The sequence below is a fragment of the Amblyomma maculatum genome, unplaced genomic scaffold (genome assembly GCF_055883805.1).
Source record: "Amblyomma maculatum isolate TAMU_Amacu unplaced genomic scaffold, ASM5588380v1 scaffold_18, whole genome shotgun sequence".
Lineage (NCBI taxonomy): Eukaryota > Metazoa > Arthropoda > Arachnida > Ixodida > Ixodidae > Amblyomma > Amblyomma maculatum.
This window is the reverse complement of record NW_028146743.1, coordinates 6,150,968-6,176,061: the sequence shown is the minus strand read 5'-3', so window position 1 is coordinate 6,176,061 and position 25,094 is coordinate 6,150,968. Positions and strand designations below refer to the sequence as shown.

At 45.7% G+C, this 25,094-nt stretch overlaps 1 protein-coding gene across 3 annotated transcripts; it reads left to right on the top strand.

Annotated features, from left to right (window-relative positions):
• Positions 1–737: 737 nt before the first annotated feature.
• On the top strand, positions 738–24,281 carry LOC146171817 (small ribosomal subunit protein eS24-like). Of its 3 annotated transcripts, none has more exons than XM_084586286.1 (6): positions 738–877; positions 1,255–1,323; positions 8,695–8,904; positions 9,623–9,739; positions 12,216–12,283; positions 24,202–24,281. In XM_084586286.1, the coding sequence occupies exons 1-5, from the start codon at positions 875–877 to the stop codon at positions 12,219–12,221; spliced, it is 405 nt and encodes a 134-aa protein (XP_084442412.1). In that variant the 5' UTR covers positions 738–874; the 3' UTR covers positions 12,222–12,283; positions 24,202–24,281. The 3 variants fall into 3 exon arrangements, with proteins under 3 accessions (XP_084442412.1, XP_084442413.1, XP_084442414.1); XM_084586288.1 differs by lacking the exon at positions 738–877 and adding an exon at positions 1,115–1,136; XM_084586287.1 differs by lacking the exon at positions 12,216–12,283 and having other exon boundaries at positions 740–877.
• The last annotated feature ends 813 nt before the right edge of the window (positions 24,282–25,094 follow it).

The following is a 25,094-nucleotide window of genomic DNA, read 5'->3' as shown; positions in this document are numbered from 1 at the left end:
TTAGCCAGATTAGCTCTATTAAGCCACCATAGCTCTATGGGTGAAGGTCATAGAGTTCCTTACACTAACTAGAGGGAAAGCTGAGGGCGCTGCACTTCAGCCACCATGGGCGCGCTAAGAATCATGGGCCGGTGTGCTACTTGTTGCGGGACAGTCGGTTTTTCTCGAGTACGTGGAGTGGCGCTACTGCAATGTTTTTTTTTTCGTTATCATCATCATCTGAAGGTGCGTACATAGACCGCGAAAGCCATAGTAGCGAAGGCGCAAAAGCAGACGTCGCCAATAAATGGTTTCTGTTTCCCGAAATGCCACTAAAAACTTCCTTAAGTGATGGCACAACGATAAATATTTTCATAACATTTTTTTATTTCAAAGTTTGCCTATTAAGTGCGAAATATTGGTATTTGTGCTGCTCAAAACTAAGCCAATAGGAGAAAGAGCCATCGCTTATATTGGATAAATATCACACAAACATGCTGTTTCTCTCTCTCTTTGTAATTTACAGTCACAATATTCAATCTTAGGACATTATTTACGGTAGAACAACGTTTATCTTTGCATTAGTTTTGGCCAAAAGTTGTAGTTCTGCACTCGGTAGCTCACCGGCCCATGATGCTTTGAGCGCCCATGGTGGCTGAACTGGCCGTCTGGAAACTCCATGTAAACGCCCATAGACGGCAGCACAGCTTTCCCTCTAGGTAAGAGTAAGAAACTCTATGGTGAAGGTGGGTATAGGGGTATAGGGAGTTTCACACCCCTGGTGGAGGTGCCCAACGCTACTCTGTTGGCTTCGTCACTTCCGCTTTTCCGTCCTGCAGTTTCTTGCAGCCATTGGCAACCTCCTTTTCCGGCGCCGTTCCTGATCGGGGTGAAAATGGTGAGTTCGTTATGCCTTTAATATCGCGTTTAATCTTCAGTTTTACGCATTCAGAATTGGTAAATTAGTTATGAATGGCAGTGCGACAAGGATGCGTGTTTGTTTGCGTGTTTATTGCTGTTCAAAAGCTGTGAAGTGCAATTTTTTTCGCCCCTATGTTAGACGTTCGTGCTCCCTAGGTGCTGTCCCGTTGTGTAGTGTGCTGTGAGGTTTCATTGTGAATGTATATTTTTAATACTTTCTGTAGCCCTCTACTGCAGTAAGTCATTTTTACGTAATATGGAAGCAATGTGCTTTAGTTGTGTGGTATTGTGCAGTAAATTAAGCACGCTGTTGTAATGCCGGCGCTTGCACCAATTGCTGTATTTTTTTTTCAGGCGGACTCTTCAGTTACAGTGCGCACCCGCAAATACATGACCAACCGTCTGCTGTGCAGAAAACAGATGGTAAGAATGACCCTGTTGCAGCTTGGTAGTGTTCAGTAAGCTTCTAAAGTTGCAAGTGCTCTCTGGCTTCGCGCGGTTAAGTACACTTGTCCTGGATGAAGCTAGCACGTGTATCGTACTGCGAGGAATTGCTGGTGGTGGCTGCTTGCTCACTGCCGCTGCTGACTTGCATTGAAGTTGTTCAGTGCATGTCGGCTTTGCGATATTCAGGGAGCTTGCAACTTTAATCAAGTTTTGAGGTTGTAGCAGTGACTGCGTTTGCTGTTGCTGATGTTTTGGACTGGTGTGTTGAACCAGCTTATTGAAGCATGTAGGGCCAATAAGCCTAGTGCTTTTGCAGCTAGCGATTTCATGATCTCTTGGGTAATTAATGTTGGTGCGAGTATATTTTGCCATGCTTTGAAGGGTTAACTATATTTATTCTGGTGTTCAGGGAAGTGTACTAGACGTTCTTTTGAAGATGGTGTGCATTATGAGTGAATGCAAGCTTTTTATGACAACACAACTGTCTTTGCTTTTTGCCGAAGAAAGGTAGTGTTACTTGCAGTTGCATGCGTATCACTGTAGCTGAGCATTTTTCTGTAGAGCTGCTGTGTGTGGCCCGACCAGTCTCTTTGAAGCTGTCTGAATTTTATTCACTTTAGGATATTTTAACAGTAACAAGGAATAATCAGAATACAGATGACATTGATAGCTTGTGAATCTGGCCACTCCACTCTAGTAATTCTGCTCATCAGTGACCGTTGCAAATGCTTTCCTTACAGTGTGAAATTTTTTTTTTATCAGTTCAATTTATTTAGCTTGACGGAAAATTTGTTACATTAGCATGTAGCTAATCAGAATGCAGTTAAATCGATATTTGACAGCATGCATTTCAAATATAAATAATGAGGCTGTGATCAGTAATTTTGCATGTAGAGTACAAACTGATTTTCTATATTTCTGTATTTGACTCGTGACAAGGAAAGGTAAAAATATGCCTAAGTTATTCCACTGTAGGAATGCATGCGTGCTGGCCATGTTTTGTTGGCGTAAACAAAGTACAAATTGTGAGGAAACATAGTTTTAATCGCCTTTGGGCTGCTGTGCTATAAGTTGTTACCCCAAGTAGTTTGAGCGTGAAGACTGGCAACCACTGCAATTTCTTAGCGTTGACATTAAAATCGCCGCAGCTAATGAGGGAAGCATCCAGCCTTCCGTGTTTAGTGTGCTTTATCTCTCCTCTGAAGGTGGTCACATTCTCGGTCATTTTTTACGAAAGAGCTCTGTGCACACATATCTACTTTTACGAAATCATTTTGTGGTTGACATGCATTAGGGAGTAAATGCAGAATATCTTTCCAGAAAAAAAAAAAATTGGCTCTGTTTGTAGGGTTTAACTTTCCCAAGCGGCTCAGTGTGTGACGCCCTAGTGGAGGGCTCCGGAAATTAAGACCACTTGGGGTTCTTTAACATGCACTGACATCGCACAGTACATGGGCGCCTTGCTTTTCGCCTTCATCGAAAGGCGGCCACTGTGGCCGGGATTCAATCCAGCGTCCTTGGGTTCAGCAGTCAAGCGCTGTAACCACTGAGCACAACGGGGCTTTCCAGAGTGTAAAGTACAACGTTCATTTAGTAAAACTAGCTTTTGGGCAAGTTATTCTTGCACATAACTGCAGCGCGATTGTTCGTGTCGTGTGTTTCCTTTCCTTGCTGATCTTTCTTTTTTTATGTGTGTGCTGCAGTTATGTACGACATGAATGTCCAGTTGTTTTTAAGCACGGCTGTGGTAGCTATTTGAAAATGCATTTCTAAGGAGAAAGCCTTGCAAGATTATAATCAGGTGCACAAAATCCTTTCAATTATTTACCAAGGTTATACATAGAAATATTGTACTTGAATGTTTTAACTAAGAAGCCTTCACTAACCAAGGCTTACTTGTCATGGTGTGAAAGTTCCTTGATGTTGAAAGGTATAGTATACTAATGTCTGTCTAGAGCGCTGGGAACACCTCCTGTTTGCACAAAGTGAAATTTTTTAGCAGGTGTTTAGTGACGGTGATTGTGCTTGAACGAAGGCATGTAGGTAAACTACTTGCCTCGACAACTGTTCTATGCCACTTGTGGAGCAGCTTGGCCAAGATGTCAGTGTTTGCTTCACTGCACACAGCTCCAGTGCTAGGCAAGCACATACTGCCACTAAATGCCTTGTGGAAATTACTCTGGGAGCAGGAAGACTAAAAACGCGCTGGCATTCCTCCAATGCCCCATACCTGGAGCCTTTGAGGTATAATAAGTAAAATAAATAGGGATGCTGTTGTAAGAGCCTGATGCATATGAGCAAGGAATCTCACAGGTGCAACGTTTCTGTGGGTTATTGCCTTCAACTTGGGTTTCTTTGGGGTGAGCATGCAGACCTACTATACTTCGTCTCACAAGGTACCTGCAGCACTGCGAAAGGCAGAGGGGTCCTTGCAAGTGTGCTTCTAAGTGCCTCTTGCCCCTGGGCACTATAATAGAGAATTGGGCTCCTACTGAGCAAATTGCCTATTGTAGCGCGTGGGATCCTGATTTGACCTGGGGGCCTTTGCCTTGCCCAGTGCTGCAAACATCTTGTGCGACGAAGTATAGTTTGGTTTGCCTCACTGCAGTGGCTCAGTGGTTAGGGTTTTGGCTACTAAACCATTAGAACCGTGAGTTGCTATTGGGACATCAGTAAGCTAAACAAAACTTCAACATACTCACTGCAGCACGGGTTACTGGTAAGTCGTGTTGTTTATTCATGTTGTGTGACCACAAATGGTGGGTCACATGGTGAAGCTATGAGACGTATTTTACTGTGGGGGCTTAAGGAGAACCTCTGAAATCTCAAATCAGGTTCGTGTGAGTTTTTTTGTCTGCATAGCATGAAAAAGTGACCCGACCCATGGTGGCCTACAATGCAGTTAAGTGAGGCAGTGTGTTAACCATATTGATGGAAATTCTGTTCCACAGTGCTGCTTGTTGGCTTACTAAATTTAGGTGACAGGGCTACTTTTGGGAGCAAAATTGCTTTTCAGATGATGGGACAGAAGCTTGGACACGCAGTGGTAACAGCAAATAACGTCCACAGTGCTAAATAGGTCCCAGTTACATGGTAGGCAGCAGAAAAATCTGCAAACCAGCATGTTAAGTCAAAATTTTAGTTGGCTCCTTGTGGTCTTAGTCATAACTAAAACCAGACTGTCTGATATTATTGAGCCTTGCTGGTACTGTATCAGCATAGATAAACCTTTAATGCCAAAAATAACTTTAGGGTCATTAGGCAGATGTCTGGAAGTTTACAGTGCTCGCTAAGGAAAGCCGTGCTGCCAGTTTACTAAACAGGAAATGAGGAATGGACTCAAAGATTGAAAACCCCCAGCAGAAAAATGAAATTGGACAGATTTTCCCAGCAGGGATGTAAATTAGCTCGGCAAGTTTCCAATGAAATTGAAAATCTATTCAAAAGTCTTCATTGGGGTAGTGTCCCTCCTTGAGCACCTAATCACAGGAACGCTCGGAGGCTAAGGTTTTGTATTTGGCTTGGCTATTGTCGAACTGAAAATATGGATTCTGCTTAAGCAAAACTTGTGTTTGCCTGGCGTGCATCTTGCAAAGGGCTTCTTTATTGTTTGTTACTAGAAGATAGAACAAGCTGATTATGACTGAATCCACGTTTTATGGTCTGCAGTAGCCTAGTCAAATACACGTCATCTTCCCGTCATTCCTGCATCTGGCATGGCAGAAATATTATTCTTTCACTTCTCTTTTCCATGGCACACACATCTCTGCCTTTACCTGCACTAGACGTCTGACATTCACGCTGGTAAAGGCTTAGACTGTGTGCTTTCCTCTCCTTTTAAATGAAGCACAGAAATCTTGTATAGTGATGCAGGGAAGTATGAAGTAGCTATGCAGGATCATTTCAGTGATAGCCTGTTTTCAGAGGTAAGGAGCTCGAGAGATTTGCTTTTAACCCATGGAGTAGGGCTCTTGTGACATCCATGGAAGCCCTGAGTACTGAGTAGGAGAGAGTTCCTCTTTCAAGAGTTCAAGAGGTTTCGAATGCTGCCAATGCATAATAAGCATACATCGTGTTCCATCCACGTGCATCTTGGGCTCTGTAGTTGTAGCATAGGCTACGCATGCGCAAGCATTTGCATAGCAACTCCATCTTTGTTTGCATTCCTTGGTAGGTTCTTAAGGGTTCAGCTTTCTCAATCTAGGCTTATTCTTTTTGGTTTTGGTTGTTTTATACTATTTGTGCATGGGCACTTCTGATCACGACCAAAGTCAGTTGACATTATTTAGTAGTCTGGTCTGGCATCCCTCATGACTGATTTTAATTGCAGTTGACCCAGTTCTGCTCAAAAGCAAGCGAGTTCTTAAAAGGTTATAGACATCTAATTTTTAGGTTGTGTTTTATCATTTGTAACGATGCCTAGGACATTACTGTACATGGATCACCATGTCACATTCGCCTACGACTGCTGAATAATTTATAATCGAATTTCGTTTCTCACCTGTTTCGGTTTCAACAGCCAAGCGATGGCTTTGACGTCAGTCAGGTCTGGGTCATGCGAGGGATAAAAATAAAGCGATATTATCATTGCTGTGTCGTTTGAACTCACTACAGTGATAAAGCCAGAACAGGAATCATTGCAAGTGAAGAATGAGCGATTATATCGCTGTTTTTTTCATGTCGCACATGACTGACATCACAGCCATTTTTCCAGAGAATGAAACCGAAACTGGTGAGAAAAGAATTCAATTGTAAATTATTTAGCGGTTGTAAACGAAAACTGTGTGCGGATTGATATGCAGTAATGACCTGTGCATCATTAACAAGAAGAAAAATGCCACCAAAATTTGGTGTCTTTAGTCCTTTAAAATATAGTGAAATCTTATACGAGGGGTACCCAAAAGAAACCGAACTTTTTTTTTTTGAACCTATTTATTCACATTTTAAGCACACACCTTCAATCTCCTTCAAAGTACTGTCCACTTGCACTGATACACTTGTGTAATCTTTCGTTCCATTTTTCGAAACATTGTTTAAATTATCGAAATTATCGTTTGTAATGCTTGACAGTGCCTCCGCCGTTTTTTTTTCATTGCCTCCGCATCAGCAAAATGCTTTCGTGTATATTTTAATTCTGGGAAACAAAAGTCACACGGGGCAAGATCCGGTGAGTATGGAGGGGTGAAGAACAGGGTCATACTATTTTTGGTTAGGTATTGTCGCACAGACAAGGCTGTGTGAGCAGGGGCATTCTCATGATGAAGGCAGCCACCAGACTGCCACAAATCGGGCTGCTTCTGCCGCACACTGTTGCGCAATCTTTTCAAAACTTCCAATATAAAGCCTGGTTAAATGTGTTACCACGTGGAACAAGCTGAATGGACAACTCCTCTCACGTCAATGAGGTTTGATTTCACCTGACGAGCTTTCTTTTTTTTGGTGCGAGGTGAACTTGAAGTCTTCCACTGGCTTGATTCAGGATCGTAAGCATAGCACAGTCACCAGTGATGATTTTTGAAAAAAAGGTTTGAATCGTTTCGAGACTCAAATTTGAAAGCATGGCATGCTTCCACGAGACTTAGTTTTCATTCAGGAGTCTGCAGTCGTGGGCACGACTTTGGCAGCCACCCTTTTCGTTCTCAAATCTTCTGTCAAAGTTCGCTGCACTGAACTGTCACTCCCGACAGCTCCTCCACAATTTCTTCAATCGTCCGTCGTCGATATTCGTTGATGATTGCACGAATGTTTTCAACATTTTCATGTGTTAAGGATTACCAGAACGAGGTTGGTCATCGTTGACATTTCACCATTTTTGAAACTGGAAAACCACTCCAACACTTGAGTTCCCTATAGCATCATTTTTGTATGCCGTTTTTAACATTTCAAGGGTTTCAGTTCAATTTTTTTTTCTAGCAGAAACAAACCGCCACACGCTGTTTATGAAAATTGGCCATTGCAAAAACGACGCTCACAAAAAACAGTTGTCACTGTAAACTCTGCCCAAACTAGTACGTCTGACACCACTCGGCTGATTGACTGGAATGTTCATTCCATGCGCCCCTAGCGGCAAAACACAGTACTATGAAAGCGCTGCCCAGTAAACAATTAGTTCGGTCTATTTTGGGTACCCCTTTTCATATATAGACTGCAGAGCTGCCGCTGACTTCGTTTTTCAGGCAACGTTCAAGTGAATAGTAAAGGCTGCTTTCTTAGTTAAAACAACAGTACTTTGATCAGACAGGTTTCTTGCTCCTTTTGAAAACCCCTTTTTGTTGGGTTTGCTGCTGCAGTATTCTATTCAAATTGACGGGTGGCATTGTGAGGGTTTGCGCGTTGTTTGCTTGTAGTAGTGGTCTTGAATTTACGCTAGTATTGTGACCTTGATCTCTAGTGGTTGCTTGCCATAATGCCTTAATATGGACGCTATTGTAGGGTTGTGCAGCACAGTTGTTGCGGGGCAAGAACCCAAATTTAGTAGGTAACCTGCAATTTCTAGTTGGCTCTGCAGCTACTAAGGTTGTGTCAGAAATCACATTTTGCACGTGTGCCTTGTTTCATTCTTGGCATACTATATATGTCTTTGGTGGAGCATGAGCACTGTTGCTTTGAACTGGGGATTCATCAAACATTGTGAGGGGCTTCTGCTACAGAAGTTAGGCTACTTTATTGCCGTTAGTCTTTTTAGATTGGTGTCTTGTGCAGTTTATACATTTATTTATAGCGCCCATTCTCTGCACTGTTTGGGAAGTGCAGTAGGTAGAGTCCATAGGGCTCAATGCAGAAAATCGCATGGTGTCCGTGCTGTACTTCCGAGAAAAGAATAACGGTGTTTCTGTGCAAGAAAGTGCATCCCCACAGGACTGCTTTCATACACCCTTGATTTGAGGTAAACTGCAAGCAAGCTTTCGTGGCAGTGTGGAAAATGCAGGAAACAGCTGTGCCTTGCGCTTTCAGTGTGACTAATCTGGTGACTGTGGCATTTGGATGTTAGTGGTGTGCAGCTATCCTGGCCATACAGTATGTTTCTTTACGTCCCAGTTTTGGCTCTTAACAAATATTGTTCAGTGAAACATTACATCTTAGCTTAGGTCCTGTCCTTCATCCTGCATTATGTGCTGAATTTTGGCCGTGAACGTAAGCGCACTTACGGTGTTTGTTTATACTGAGGAGAAAGGTTTGGAGTTGCTGCAATGCAGGTGGCTCTTGTTAGTTGCTAAACACAGTGCTGGAAGAGTATGTGTTGGAAATTAAGTTTAGTTCTTCTGCAGTTCAAGATGGAGTGACCGGTGCACAAGGAGCTTTTTGTGACTGTTCTCAAATCCAAATGTGTGCTTTTGTACTTGCCAGGTGGTGGACATCATCCATCCCAACCGTGGCACTGTTTCCAAAACAGAGGTGCGGGAGAAGCTGAGTGCCATGTACAACACCACACCAGACGTGGTGTTCTGCTTCGGCTTCCGCACCCAGTTTGGAGGTGGCAAGACCTCTGGCTTTGCCCTCATCTATGACACCCTGGACTATGCCAGGAAGTTCGAGCCCAAGTACAGGCTGTGTAGGGTATGGAAAATTTTTCTTCTTCCGTGCAGTTCCACAACATTAGCTGCTGAATTAAAATAAGTCGTGGACAAACTTTTTCACAGTTTAACTTCAATTCAAAAGGGCAGGCACGCAGATTAGTCCTCAGAACATCTGCGATTGTCAAGTGGTCGCTGTTTACAGTATGGCGTGCTTAAAACACATATCAAGGGGGCAAGGCATCGGCCACTACCATCTCTGTCATAGCTCGCACAATGCCAGACGGGGCGACGAGAAGGGCAGGGTGTGTAGTTGCTTTTTTTTTTTGCTGTGCCCTGACATTTTCTACTGTTTTTGAGCACTGATTCTAGTGCAGCTTAGAGTGACATTCCTACCGCAAACAAGCAGAGGTGCTGCCGAGTCTGTGTCCGTTTTTAGCTTTCCCGGCCGCTTTTCGATGGAGGTGAAAAGAAAGGCTGCTGTATGCTGTGCTATGTCAGTGCACGCTAAAGAGCCCCGGAAGTTCGAAATTTCCACAGCACTTCCCTACGGCCTCTCATAGGCCGAGTTGTTTTGGGACGTTAAACCCCACAAACCAACCGTTTCCCAGATTGCTGTTCACTGTAATTGGTATAACAGATGCCCATTCTTTGCAATTTAATTGCCTAGCTTCATGAATTGTGGATTAGCTGCAATTTTAATGTGCTGTGGTATAAAAAAATGCACCTTTTGTAACATGTGAAGTGCTGTTTGTGTGCAGAATGGGCTTGGAGAGAAAGGCAGGACAGGTCGCAAGCAGCGAAAGGAGAGGAAGAACCGAATGAAGAAGGTTCGAGGAACGAAGAAGGCTAAGGTTGGGGCAGCCAGTGGGAAAAAGGTAAGCTTTTGAACATTGGTGCATGAGGCGTGATGTGGTTTCTTGCGCTTGGCATTTCATGGCTGCAGTTAGTATTGGTCTCATTGGAGTTTTGATGCTCTCTGGTTGATCCTGTAAGGTTTCTGTATGCTTTTTGCATCCTGGTGACTTCTGTAAAACACCATTTTTTCCCTTTCGTAAGTTAAGGACTTAAAATCACCATGCACCTGGGCATTTTCTCCAGCTCAAATCCTTCATTGTGGACAAAATGCTGACTGTTGCTCCATGGAAGTGCTTGCACACTGGCTACTGCATTGAAAGCTAGACAATGAAGCGCTCACGACAGTGTGTGGTGCAAGGGAAGTTTTGATACGGAATTTTATTGTTTTGTTCACTTGAAGCTTTTTTTTTTTTTCTACACAAAGGTAGTTGAAAAATGCTGGATGCCAGTGATCTTGCGTGTACACAAGTCTCTTGACCCTCACTGGTGTGTGTGCTTCTTTGAAAGCAAGGCTGTATACATAGCACAGCTGCCAGATGAGTGGCATGCTAGTTTTTGCAGGCAGTGTTTTGCTTTTTTTTTAGGTGGATGTTTTCATTAGAGGTGTGCGAACATCTGAAATTTTAAGACGAATGTTATTTCATTTGTGTTTGAAAAGCTTCACAACTTTCTGAATTTCAAGCATTCTCTGCACTGCATGCTTCACCACAATGCTTGAGCGCATACGCTGTGCGGTGAAGCATCCTCAAAGCGAGACAGCACGGTTTCTGAAGAGGGCCTTCCCTGTCAGTGTGCGTGTAGCGAAGTACTTGATGAAATCGGGAAATTTTGTCGTTCTCACTTCGGTTTCATCTCCAGTGGAGACAACCGTGGTGCAGGTAAAATAAAATTACTGGGATGCGAACGGTTTTCGGCAGTTCCTTTTTTGTCAGGCCCATATTTAAGCTTCTCATTAATTCGGACATTTTTTTTTGGTCCTCTGAAGGCCGAAATAACGAGTTTACCATATTTAGCAGTGATATAGCAGCTCCACCAGGCTTTAATTTTTCTGTAGGGTTTCTGCAATTTGTTTAATTTCATTTACAAATACCCTGTCAATTAGTAGTGTTTGCTATTTTTTGAGTTCGTATTTATTTTTTACTAATCAGATACTCTGTAGGATTTTTTACTCATATTCGATTTGCATTCCGAAATTCCAATATTCGCAAACCCCTAGTTATGAATTGTCAGAAAACTTCGAATCACATTGGTAGATAGAAGCCATCATGAGACTAGATCAGTTCAGCAGTGCCAAACAGCCTAACATTGCAGATATTGTGTAGTCATGCATTAGATTAGCCTTGCTTAGCACTTTTTGGAAAAGTGAGTCATCGAAGAAGAGCTTTTGAGGCTTTTACTATGGATCTTTTGTTTCTAGAGTGCTGTAAGGAGGTTGTGATACAGTGGAATCGTGATTCAAGCTGTAGGTTTGCCTTGTGGTCTTAAACGTATAAACCGGTGCTTGTGTGTGCTGTGGATGACCCTTCATGTCGGGACGTAATTGAGACTGGTGCGTTAGCGCAGGGTGCTGTTCACAAAAATGCCACGGCTGGAGCTATTTAGCTGTAGTAACACCTGGCAAGGCATTGCTTAGTGTAGGCACGTCTACACTTGTGTTAGATTTAGTTATTGAGCAAGTACAAGGCATGCTCGCTATGTGTACTTGTCTTTGGACTGTCTTGTGTAGACATAATACCCCTGCAACATGGCTGTGCTGGCCTACATTGTGCTTTTAAAAACCTTTGACCTGAAAGTAGGTGTGTGCTAATCCACATGGCCAACCTGCTGGGAACACTGCCATTACCATGTGGCAGCTTGTGCAGTGTAGACTGCACTGGTATTTGAAGTTTTTGGAATTAAGACAGGTGGTTTGCCAGTGTATTTGAGTGCTTGCCGTAATGCTTGTTGCTGCTAGCATAAAATGTTTCATCAGGGAACAGAGTAGAGTGCTACGAGAATTCTTGCAAATCAAGATTCCACTGTATGTGCTTCCTTGTTGCATTTGTTTTTATCTTTTGCAATGTGGTAAATGTGTTGTTGCTGTTATTATTACAATTGCTTCTTAGTGTCTGTTATGCTTTGTGGTGTAGTAGCTTCTCTGCTCACACATGTGCAGCATATTTGTTCTTTAGGTGCTTTAGTAACTAGGTGGGTATCAATTTTGCTGCTTGGTGCAGTGTAGCCTAGACGTAAATAGCCCGCTAGGCACAGGCACCACACGAGTTTATACATCCGTGGTATTTTGCACATGTATGCCGAAATAAACCAGCTCCCTTGTAATCAAGTGGTTAACTTCTTGGCAACTCTGTAAAGTGGCATTGTCTTGCACTGCATGTTTGGCATTGGGCACAGATGGTAAGTGCAAGGAGGCTGGCACTTGTGTTATGAAGGAGCTGGGTGTACTTCCGAGAACAGTGCACTGGTGGTTCTGACACTTTTCTCTTGCTTGTCTTGCAGCGCTAATGGGCCCTGGGCTCTTGCTTTGCTCTGCTCTCAATGGCTTTGGCTGGTGTGGTGCTTTCAAGGTGTCTGCTGCCTTCTCTCTCTCTCTTGAACTGCACTCTCCTGGTTATGGCTTGGTCACTTCAGAGATTTTCACGCACTCTTGCACGCGTGCACACACACACACACACAAACACACACACATTGCTGAGAGTGCTTTCTGCTTTGCTTTGTTGCCCGGTGCTGTCCACAGTGGCTGCATGATTGGGGGATTGTGCAGAGTTGCCAAATACAGTAAAGGCTCGTTAATTCGAACTTACACTTGGGTCCCGGCACGGCCCTATATACAGTCGAACCTGGATGTATCGAACTCGAAGGGGGATCGCGAAATAGTTCGATATATCGATAATTCGATATACAGAAATCTGCTTGAGAAGCCACTTGTGATCCTGAAAAATGATGCGGTATTTGTCGCGTAGTCAACCCACTCGCATAATGAATCCACTCTTCATTTTCGCCCTTGAGAATTTGAAAAAAAAAAGCATTCGGTGGCGCGTTCCTCTGTTTCGACCGTCGCATCCACAGCTCATTTAGTGGCAGCGTGCCAGATGCTGCACAGCGATAACGCCACGACATGTTTATCTTTTAAGTGCACTTTTCGTAGATCCTGTGGTGGCAGGGAGCGAACTTGGCAGAGTGCCCGCATGATGGCTTGATTGCACAAGCCATGGTTCGATTTATCGTGCCGCGCTTGGAGTGGGCCAGGCGTAGACCACTGCTACAAAATCATTGCCGACAGCTGTAAATGCCGTTTGGAGCGAACAATGCTAAAAGCCGGTGGCATGACCGCAGCCAACCACGTGCTTTCGTTGATTCATAGATGCAAGAATAAACGACTCTCAAAAAAAAAAAAACCTGCCGCTTCTTTAACCTCTGTAGCATACGTTCAGCCCGACGGCAAGAATAAACGACTTGCAAAAAAAAAAAAAAAAATTTAGCCTCCGCGGCCGCCGTAGCTTATGCGTGTTCAGCACGACACGAGACGCTCATCGCACGCCAGCCGCCGCGCGCAGAGCGTTCACAACAGACATTGGAGAACCATCTGCGACGCGCTGAGCTGGCTTGTCCGCGCGTGCATAGTGCGTGCTGCTGCGAACGAGACCGGCAAAAAAAGAGGAAGGGGAGAGATAAAGCTCAGCAGAAGAGTGGGCACACCTTTTGCGCTTCACTCTATCTCCTTTTTCTCCTCTCCCGAACACCACGGCTGCATTGGTTCCCTCTCGTTCATTCACACACGACTTGCAAACGTCACGTGCTAGCGCGGCAGCGATCACCGCAGATGCGTGCGCCTTTGGGGGGAAGGGCGTGGCGCTGCCCTAGATCAGCCGTCGCCGAGCTGTGTCCGCTCATTCCCTTCGCGCGTGGCTTGAAAACGTCGCGCGACAAACGGCCGAGGTGATGCGATCGTCTTAGGGGAGGCACACCGTCCAATGCGTGGTGCGAAGTTCGATATATCGAACGACCGGTGAAATTGAGTTCGATATACGATGCAGCTTTCCTACTTTTACATGGGATTTTCAAGGGGATATTTCGCGAGTTCGATATAACCAAAATTCGAAATATCCGGGTTCGATATATCCTGGTTCGACTGTATTTCAATAGGAGAAAACGCCCGATAATTCGAACATGCCAGTATCCACAATGGTTAATTCGAACTAGGTGCCCGTGGCTTACACAGCTCCTCGCAGGCAGAAGTCTGCCCATACCGTGTACAATGCGCAGAAAGATTACTAAAGACTCGAAACAAAATCTTTGAAATCTGCCTGCGCGCGCGACACGAGGTGCGCACTCATGCACTCGACAGGCACAGCGAGCATTCCGGTGCATGCCGTGGCAGGTTTTCGCTGCCGGGTGACGCCAGGCTCCAGCATACAGACGATCTGGCGCAAGCCGTTGCAGGTTTTCGCTGCACCCCGGTCGCTGGGTGCGCCTTTTTTTTTTGTCCGGTCACATGTGCACAACGCAGTTGTCAGGAGTCGTGCATTTGTTTGTGCCGCGGCGGTTCATCAAGTTTTACCATTTTCGTTGCCTCACCGCTTCGCCAGCGACGACTCATCGATTGTGACAGTCATGGCAAACCGCGGTAAATACATGGCAAAGGACCTCAAGACGAAAGTGGAGATTTTGAATGAGGTGGAACGTGATGTCCTATCCAAGACGGATATAGCCAAAAAGTACGACATCAAGAAGAGCACGCTGTCAACGTATCTCGGGAAGGAAGAATCTATCAATGCTCCTTTTGTAAAGATGTTATGGAGCCCTCTCCAAAAGGCTAAGGATGTCTGCCCATCCCGAATGGGACTGGCGTAATGGCATGGATAAAGGAAGTTTGCAGCCGGAACATTCCGTTAAGCGGGCCCATAATTGCTTCGAAGGCTGCAGTCTGCTAGCCAAATGGGTATCAGCGAGTTCGGCGCGTCGGAAGGCTGGCTGTCGCGATTCAAGGCGCGTCACGGGCTGACGTTTAGAAACGTTTGTGGGGAGTCAGCTGAAGTCGACAAGGAAACGTGTGAACAGTGGGTCTCCTGCGAACTGAACGAATTCCTCGCTGATTATGCGCTCGGCGATGTATTTAATGCTGACGAGACGGTGCTGTACTTCAAGTTGCTCCCCAACAAGACCGCCATTTACAACGCTTGTGCTGGCGGAAAGAGAAGCAAGAGAGAATCACAGTCATGATGTGCGCAAATGCGACGGGCACTGAACGGTGCCGCTTGCTGGTGATTGACAAGGCAGAGAAGCCTCTCTGTTTTAAAGGCATCAAGACGCTTCGTGTTGATTACACTGAAACAGTCGTGGATGACACTGGAAATTTTCGACTGGCTGCGTAAGCTAGACAGGAAATTCGCTGCACAGAACAGGAATGTTCTCATGTTTGTAGACAGCTGTACCACTGTATTGTGACGTAAGTGGACTGACAGCAATCCGCTTGGCATTTTTGCCAAAAAACACGACTTCTGTGCTTCAGCCTATGGATCTGCTTCAGCCTATGGATCTTGGGAGTTATTCAGAACTTTTACAGTTATCCAGAACGCTTTACAGGCGCCACCTTCTAGAGAGACTTCTTTATTTGTACAGTGGCAAGTCGTACGACATCGGTTTGCTTGGAGCTGTCCACATGCTGGCATCATCGTGGAATACTGTCAAGCCGGAAACTATCAAAAACTGTTTCCACAACACTGCTGAAAGTGATGAGTTAGACGAAGGCGACGATCCGGTGCCACCCCCTAGTGCATGTCGACGCTCGATCTCTCAGCACGATACTTCTCCGCTGATAATTCGGATCCTGCGCTGGAACTCTTGGGCAAGCTGCAGTCGATGCTTGAGTTGCGGCAGAAGAAACGCTAGCAAACGCACATTACCGATTATTTTTCCGTGTAATTATGTTTTGAAGCTCGCTACTCACACGAATGCATTGCGGTTCTTGTTTGCGGCGCATGACTGACCGATTAGTCCCGTTCATTCGCCGTTGCGGCTCGATTGCAAACATTTTCGGAATTGCCCTCCGTAAACATGCAGTAGCGCCTAGCTCCCTTTACTCAGGGTAATGAGTCAACATGTGGGCTCTGCCAGCACGGTGGGCCACGATGGCACTCATTCCAGTGCCCGGCTGTTAATTTGAACTCCGCCTAATTCGAACAGTTTTCACTACCCCTTCGAGTTTGAATTAACGAGCTTTTACTGTATCAACTTTTCTTAAGAAAGGGGGGGGGGGGGGGGGTTCAAAGCTCTTCAATCGTCGCAGTTATGAAACTCCACTTTGAAAGCTGCCTAGGGGGCTTCAGTGCTAGCCTATTGTTTTTTGGCAGTCAGAGCACCAGATGTTCATGCACTGGTTTTGTGGTGGTTTCAGTACCGATACAATTGAAGAGCTGTATGTGAGCTGAACTGTGGGCTTTCTTTTCATGCTTGAAAATGTTACGAGTTACATGGAGCTCTCTTGTAGCTTTGCAGTGAAGCTTTTGTTTGTGCATATTGTTTCAAACGCTGTACACTCTGCCTGTGGGTCGCTGTGGGCATGAGAGGAATATGTGATGTGATCAAGCTCGTTATTAAGCCAAATTAGTTTATCATGCATATACAGTTGATCCCAGATATATTATTGCTTATATCGAAGTGTGTGAATATCTTCTTGAAAATCCCATGCAAATATTGCATTCAGCAAACTCCTGTTAACAGATTTAATAGATCAAACTGCATGCTGTGCAAGGGCCACTTCTAACTACACTCCCGCGATCACATGGAGCCAAGTCAGCTCAGCCAGAGCCGTATATCCCCTTCGGAAGAGTTTGACAGATGAGTGGAACCAACAACCATCCAAATTTAGCGGAAGCACTGTCCGCTATCTTGTGTTGAGGCACCCGAAGCTCGTCTTGAGGACACAGCTAGCGCTGGGTCTCTAGCTACCTGGCTGCCTCAAAAAAAAAAAAAAGTAACAAAATGGCATACACAGTTTCGAGTTAAAAACCGTGTACAATAATTGAAATGCTTATATGTTTGTCCCCTTTAAGGGGAGATGCTACTCGAAAACATTTTTTTCTTAATATTGATGCTAGGTGAATGAAAATTGCACCACTTATAGAGATTGATCTCCTCTTTCTAAATATGCTTTTAGTTTTAAAATAGCTTAATGTTTTCATATTCTAAATGCCATGCATAAGTGAAAAACAATGCATGTTTGTGCAGCTGCTGTACACAGCAGCAAGCATGGTAGGGCAGAGCCAACTAGTTCTTCTTGTCCCCAACACTCCACTGAGTGCAAATAAGCAACATAGCAACATTCCCTTGGCATGCAATGTTTTGAGACAATTTTATATCTGGTGCCTTGTTTTTAGTGGCTAGCACCAGATAATTTTTTAAATTTGCATGCCCAAAAATACTGCTGATTGCATTTAAACCTAGATACTTGCATTCTACACATCCTAAAGATTATGCATGCCAAATTTGGTGTTGATTGAACTAAAATAACGACATAAAATATTGTGCACAAAACTCATATTCGGCCCAAAATACGAATTCGAGAAAAATGCGATTTAAAGATACAAAAGCTGTTTATTGCTGTTGTAGCAGCACTATCTGCATGAAAATTGCACACAATGCAGGCCAGGGTATTATGATACAGTGCACAGTTTTAGAATTCACCAGCATCATATGTTGCTCCCACAGTGACATTGTGAGCAGCATTCTCAAGGCGTGCTTTCTTGGCTATTTAGTGATGCTGAGACCTTGCTTCTGTCAGCCACTGCTTTGTAACCACAAGGTGCACATTTTTTGTTATGGCATTAAACTCCTTATGGTGCACTTGTTTCGGCAAACCAAGAACCACACAAAATCGGGAAAGTTGATTGTATCCAGCACCAATAACGAGCGCCGCAACTCCTGCATTGACGTTCACGGCAAAAATCTCCCTCGGGCTGGCTGAAGGGCGTCGTCCACCGGAGCTGCACACCGCGCACGACTACGACACAACGGACGTGGCACACGCTACACTGCTGCAACGCAGCTCTAGAAACGACGAGAGTCCTTTTCACTTCTTGGCCAACTCGCGAACGGAAAGTTAGCAGCGTCCGCGCTCCCGACATGCTGCTCGCTCGCCAGTGCGTTCGCGGCACCGATCTCGCCGATAAAGGCACTCGCTGTACTAGGTCTCCTCAACGCTCGAAGATCCTTATCTTCTTATCCAATGCACTGACGAAATCGTCTAAGCTGTCACTGAAACTTCAGTGCCCAGCCGGCTTCGAGCTGTCAAAAGTGTCGCCTCCGCCGAGGTTAGGCCTAGCTTCCGCGGACGTCTCCACTGCACGCCGTTTCACTTTGCCGGTGACTTCCCTTGAGCGCGTGGTTTGATCGGTACTTTCGACACCGAAAGTCACGTTTCTTCTCGGATTCTATCGCAGCGACGAGCACGAAGATGCATGAAATTTTGAAAACACGCCGAAAGAAAACTAGCGGGCCAGCGTGACAGCGAGCTACGCGTCGCATGAAGAGCAGACGAGCTATGGCCGCTTCCCACACTGACAGCCAATGGCGTGGTCGAAATCGCACCACGTGATTTAAATGGCCAGTGAAAATGCTAGGTTTGGGCGGTGAAACTTCTTTTTTTTATTACTTGCTGGGGGTTTGTGAAGCGGCAAAGCCAGCTTTAGGGAGAAAAAGCGTAGGCCTGCCGCCTTGCAAAATTTCAGTGGCGTGCGACTCCGCGATTTGACGCGTCACGCGCTTGAACATGGGTCGTATCTGCCCCTTCTTTAGCCACCTTGCGTGCTTTAACAGACTTTTTAAATGATTTCGCGACTGTTTTCGGCTCTGATTTTTTTATATATTAAAAAGGAAGGATCAGTGTTGCTGAAACAGTCAAAATCACAAAAGTGACTTTTTTACTGAAAATCGCCGTTTTTCAACCCGCGTCTCCCCTTAATATGAACGCTGCAGGCAATACTGCATTCAGTTAGCAGTGTTCACTGTCATTTCACTGTCGCTCACGCTGCTGGCACTTACGGTGCGGCGCAGAACGTCCAAAGCGTGAAGAGTATCTGCCTTTGACGGTGGCTGATCACACTCGTCATCAGCGTCACCATCGCTGTCAGGCTCACTTTCGCAGTCATTCGCTTCATTGACCAAGTCTTCAATAGACCTCAGCCCACAGGTCGCAACGTTGTCGTCCGCGGTAACGAAGTCCCGAACCAAAGCCAGTTTCCAGATTGTCCCAGCCATCAATCGTGAGGTCTTCGTCTGGCTCTTGACAATCTCCTGCCGAAACTGCAGCAAGTCCGATGGCAAATCCGCACTTTCTAAAACAGTTCGAGATTGTGTCTGAAGTTACACTATCCCACGACATGGCTAGAAAGTGCAAAGCATCTAAGGGACTGATCCGCAAGTTTGCTTCTTTACGGTCAATTTTTGCCAGCAGACGCCTCACTAGAAGTCCTTTGAAATGATGTTTCACATTTCTAATTATCCCAGCGTCCAGTGGCTGAAGATGGCTGGTAGTGTTCGCCGGCAGGAACCTGACTTTCACGTTATTGAATGTCATTTCCTTTGGGTGGGCAGAGCACTGGTCCACGAAAAGCAAAATTTTCCGGTTTCTTGACGCCATTTTCCGATCAAGGCTTGTCAAGAACTCGCGGAAAAAATCTCCAGTCATCCACGTCTTTCGGTTGCCTTTGTAAAAGACAGGCAAACGCTCCGCCGATCGGAAACACCTCGGTTTCTTCTACTTACCGATGACGGTAAGCTGGAGTTTCTCTGATCCATCCGAGTTGCAGCAAAAGAGTACTGTTACTCTCTCCTTGCTTTTCTGGCCACCCTGGCATGCCTGGCCTTTTACGCACAAACTTCTTTCTAGTTGAAGGTTGAAAAAGAGGCCCGCCTCGTCGGCATTAAATATGTCACGTGGCGCGTACTCCGAAATCAGCGCCGGCAGCATGTTCAGCCACTCATCTACAGCTGACTGATCCACTTTCTTGCCTTCACCTGAGACGACCCGGCAGACAAGTCCGTGCCGCTCCTTAAACCGGTGCAGCCATCCCCCAGACGCTTGGAAATTTTCAATTCCAAGCGAAAGCGCGACGGTGTCGGCTTTTTCACGTAACACCTTGCTGTCCACGTTGACGCCGGCCGCTATCACTTCGCGGAACCAAGTCAGCAGAACCTCTTCCAGCTTGACATGGGTCGCTGTTTTAGCCTGCTTCACGTTCGCACCGAAGTGCTGCACATTCTTCAAGATGACATCTCGCTACCCAACAATGGTGCAGAGTGTTGACGGTGCCAACCCTAGCTCTTTTGCTAAGTCGACACTCTTCTTCTTAGGGTTTTCGTCGACCCTCTTCAGCACTTCAAGCTTTTCCTTAAAAGAAAGGGCTTTACGCTTCCGCGACATTTCGGCAGCAGCGAACGCTTGCGTCTTTCTAACGTTTGGGCAGTTCACGTCACAGCGAACGACAGAAAGAAGCGGCGAACGGAGAACCGGAGAACTACTGTAGCGGCAGCCAGCGTCACAGTCCTCCTGGGAACAGCCGGCGAGACAACTTTTCAATAGACCAATGAGCTGCCAGCGAATGAGTGACATACACGACTGGGCATGTGCTTCGCCTTGGCCGTCCTTGTCTAGTGCTCGTCGGTTTGCTACGAAAGGGAGGGGGGAGTAGGGTGGCTAGTGGGGTGAGAGGCGTTGGAGAGGAGAGGCAGCGGCCGCGGTGGGTACCCTCTCCCCCTGTGAGCTCTTGCGCTGAGCTGCTCTGTGGCTTTGTGCGTTTGTACAACGTTCGTTCCTATCATTTGCGGCGGGGGGGAGGGGGGGGGGAGGGAGTTGGCGGCGGCCGCGTCGGTTATGTTACCCTCTTGAGGCCAGCCGCGCCGGCCCGCTCGCATGCACGACTGGTTTGCACGTTTGTATCAACCGCGGCAAGTTCAGAAACTCTTCGTATCACCCCGCATCTTAACGTATTCTATATAATGTAGTCCGTTCAAAGCATTCTTAAAATTCGTACCAGCCGTAATCGTATCATCGAGATTCTACTGTACTTCGTTTCACAAGAGGCAGAAGAGCCATTGCAATTGTGCTCCTAAGTGCCTCCCGCCCCTGCGCACTATAATAGAAAATTGTGCTTCTATTGCCCCCCCCCCCCCCCCCCCCTGCCAGTTTGGGGGGCGAGAGGCACGTAGGAGCATAATTGCCTATTGTAGTGCGCGTGATCCTGATTGGACCGGGGTGCCTCCGCCTTTTGCAGTACTGCACATATCTTGTGAGACGAAGTATACACGCACAGAACTGTGAGGAGCTAGCCACCATAGAGGAGGCTCAGCGCAAAATGGCGTCGGTGCGGGCGCAGGTGCTATGTTGCCAGATGCCACTGCAGTGGTATCCAGACTGGCGGCGAGATCAAGGAACCGCCGAACTCTCCCAAGGGGGATATGCGGCTCTGAGCTGAGCGTGTTCGGGTACCTGCTAGCACTAGTGCTGTAAAACAGCGTGGCGAGATGAATGTAGAGCCCGCTTGAAATAGGTCTTCGATCCCACATGCTCGTTTTCAACGAGACACTGCTGGCAAGTGAGGAAGCTAGCATTTTGGCAGGTTGTCGCTTGTGTGGTGAAGGCAGCCTGTGTAGAAGTGGCTCGCGTGTTACCTGCTTCACTACTGAATTTGATAACGAAATCAAGTCGGCTGAATGAAATGTCGGGTGAAATGTTATGTATAATAGTATGCCAGTAACAGAATTTAACCTTTTATCACTGGTGGCGGCATTCTGAAAAACGCAGTGTGCTGTAGCTTTGATTTCAGTCCCAACTTCAACTGTACTTGTGCCACTTTTTATCTGTTGTGTGCAAATTATTTGATAATGACATTGGGATGATGCTAGCGAAAGCTTGACATCAGCTGCACTCATGCCAGCATTTGGAATGGTGAAACGGCATTTTGGGCATGAAACACTCCGCAAATATGGCGAATTTCCTTATTAAGGCTGAGCTACATGTGCGCGAAAACTCGCACAGTCTCGACACTGGCACGCGTCGCGTGAACAGAATAGCATGTGTCGCTTGGCTTGTCGCTCGGACCTGCTGAAATAGAATATTTGTTTGCCCGAGAGTGCATGCACAATCAGCCAATAGCATGAACGCGAAGTGCACTTCACTGCCGCTCATTTCACATTCTTTTATTCTTTTGCAGTGTTGAATTGTGATTGTGCACTTGCGTGTAAATTTTTCGCTTTGTACGAACAGTGGTGAATGGCCAAGGATTCAAAGAATGTCTTATCGCAACCAAAGAAAATGAGATCACGTGACTATTCATATAGTGCTAGTTAACACATAATTTAGATGCTTCAAATCCATTTTATTTTGCATGTTGTTGCATAATACTTCAATTCTTGCAATTGTTATGACTGTTGCATATTTGCCAATAGTTTTGCGGTGTACTATGCCAGCAGCACAGAGAGTAATCGCCATTTTGCGTTACCATCGGTTTGCGCTGTCATGTTCATGCATCTTCCCCAGTAGGTGACGGGAGCAACCATGATTGCTTTTGCCGCACTGCTCGTTGCGCTTTTTTTTTTGCTCACATGTAGCTCAGTCTTAACTGCTACATCAGGTACTTTCAATGTTGGGTGTTTGTATTCTGCAAACCCTGTTGAATTTCATTCAGGCTATGATGCAATAGAATTTCGTTGATAAGAATTTTATGGGGGTTGTGAAAAATATTTGTATCCAGGCTCGATCAAATTTGTGTGGTGAAGCACTGTGGTCAATGGCTTCACAGAAGTTAACTGACAGCATTCATGGCTGTGCGCCACTGCTCGCTGCTCACAGGTGCATACTGCATGACTGCTAATCGAGGTGGTGGTGATGTGTAGGGTGCACACCACCGATTAGTGATGCTTCACGTCTGGCGATTGTAGCATTATGGAGTAGCCACAGAGCTCGAAAATGAGGTCACTGCTCTCATGCTTGCTTCATCCCAGCTGCATTATGTTCGGAACACCCGAAATTTTGCACATTATGCACAGTTGAAAAAGTGATTTAAAAAAAATGTGTTCTTTATTTTTATTACCTTCCTGTTGCACATATAAAACAATGTATTGGAGCCAAAAGTGAATGGAACACATACTCCCTCTTGCAAGTTGTTTGCAACTCTTGTCCATACTTAGTTGAATTAACTTCCAAACAAGTATTTCATTAATTGGAAATGAAATTCCACTTTTTTCCTGGAAAAGTAGTTCCATTCGCCAGTTTTTACAGCTTTCCCTTGTCCTGTTGCTTAGCTTATCTGGAGAGAATGGCTTGGAAAATGACTTGCCACTCTCTGTAAATAAAAAGGATGCCTAGTGTCATGGCACTGTGTGGCCAAAGCTGCCCTTTGTTTATTATCCTGTAGACACCACATAAGTAGTGCCAAGGTTGTAAAGGCAAAAGATGGTAACAGTGACCACCCGACTAGGCCTACGTCCCAGTAAAAAAAGCGAAACAGCACAACTCGCCGCAATGACTGCATATAAAGCCATAAAAGCGTCGTTCACTGGTTAGATTAGCTGTTGTCACCTGCTTACTGGAACAGATTTTGAAAATGTTGGCATATATTTTCTGTTGAGCTTTGCATGAGTTATTTGTGCAGCTTCAGACACTCTTCAGTTAAGGGCATTTCAAGGGAAGTTGGGAGCATAGAAAGCTTAGCAGTGTCGACTTGAATATATTCTTGTATTGTTTCTGGAGAGTGCACAGCTCTTCAGTGCTCAGTTTTCCTGATTTCATTGTGGCAAGCAAAATGCCCCCCCCCCCCCCCCCCCCACACACACACACGCACACACAAATAAAAAATATAGGAAATGTCTAACAGCTGCTTTTTTGTCAGTGTTTGAACTGTAAACAGACTCGCAGGTTTTACATTTCTGTTTTAGTATGAAAGGGTTCTTAATGTGGATTGATTCTGCTGAAAATCTTTATTAGTACTCATTGACGCCATAGTGGCCTCTTGTTACAGGTAATGGTAATGGTAGTGTGTAAGTGAGCTGCAGGAAGGACACCACACCATCATGTAATTCTTGATGGAACAAAAGCCCACTGTACTCAACAGCTTTTCAGGGCAATGAATTTAAAGCGCAGGAGTGGAGCCTATTTCAGTGCAGGACTGCTGCCATGCCTGTTGCTCTCGGTGTGGTGTTTTGCTCAGCTTATTGAGCAGCTGGTGCCATCTGGAAGCTTCTAGGAACTGGACTTGCCTTAAAATTGTCCATCAAATGAAAATGCACATTTGTGTTTGAATAATGGAACTAATAACTGACTATATTCATTGCTTGGAAGCAGTGTGGCCGAGAAAAGATTTGGGGTATAGATTGGGTGAAGCTTAACCAGGAGTGTAACAAGTCACTTGCAGAAATGTAGAAACTTGTACATATTGCAGCTGGGATTCCTTTGCAGGAAATTAATGTATTTTTTTTTACTTTTCAGTAACCTTGAATGCCAAGAATGGTTGCGTCGCCACGTGTACATTTGGGTCATCACCAATAAATGTGGAGCTCAATGCCTTTCTCATGTTGTCTTGATTGTAATATTTTATGTTCAAGGTATAGCACCCGCCTTTATGCATGGGGCTGTGAGGTCTGATCCTGATATCTTCAAAGCCACTCATTTTGTGCGGTTCAAGTGTTCATCCTGTCTGGCACCCTGCTCATATAAACAGCAGTGGCTTGTGTTTAGCAACACGTAGGTGACAATCCAGCTACACGAGTTGTGAAATACATTTTCCGAACACAGCTGCTTCTGGTACAATTTGCTCCTGGGTGCCAGTGGAGTGCAAACAGTACAGTTGGAGTAATACGGACCTGGTCTTCACGTGGTAAAGGGACCCCAGCACTCTCTAAAGGACTCGGTAAATCTGAGGAGTCCCCTCGTGCGGTTACTTTGTCCTGCAACAGCCCAACTAGACTTAATGGATTAGTCCCAGTACTTTCTCAGCTGAATGCACATTTTGCGGCCAGAAAGCAGACCTTTACCTTATAGGTTTGCCAAGGAAACCAAGCCATACCTCAAAGAAAACCCAACGTGGCCAGATTGGGAGGTGGCCCTGTCCAGTGGCCTTGTGGCACAAAGGGCCTTGCTTGCGAGAGCTTCGGCAGTGGCATCAGCTAACGACGTCCCGGACTGAGAACCCGACCAACCGCGCCCTAATCTATAACCCTTTTCCCAAATACCCCGCCGGGGTGGCTCAGTGGTTACGGCGCTCGACTATTGTTCCCAAGGACGCAGGATCGAATCCTGGCTTCGGCGGCCGCTTTTCGATGGAGGCGAAAAAGCAAGGCGCCCATGTGCTGTGCGATGTCAGTGCATGGTAAAGAACCCCA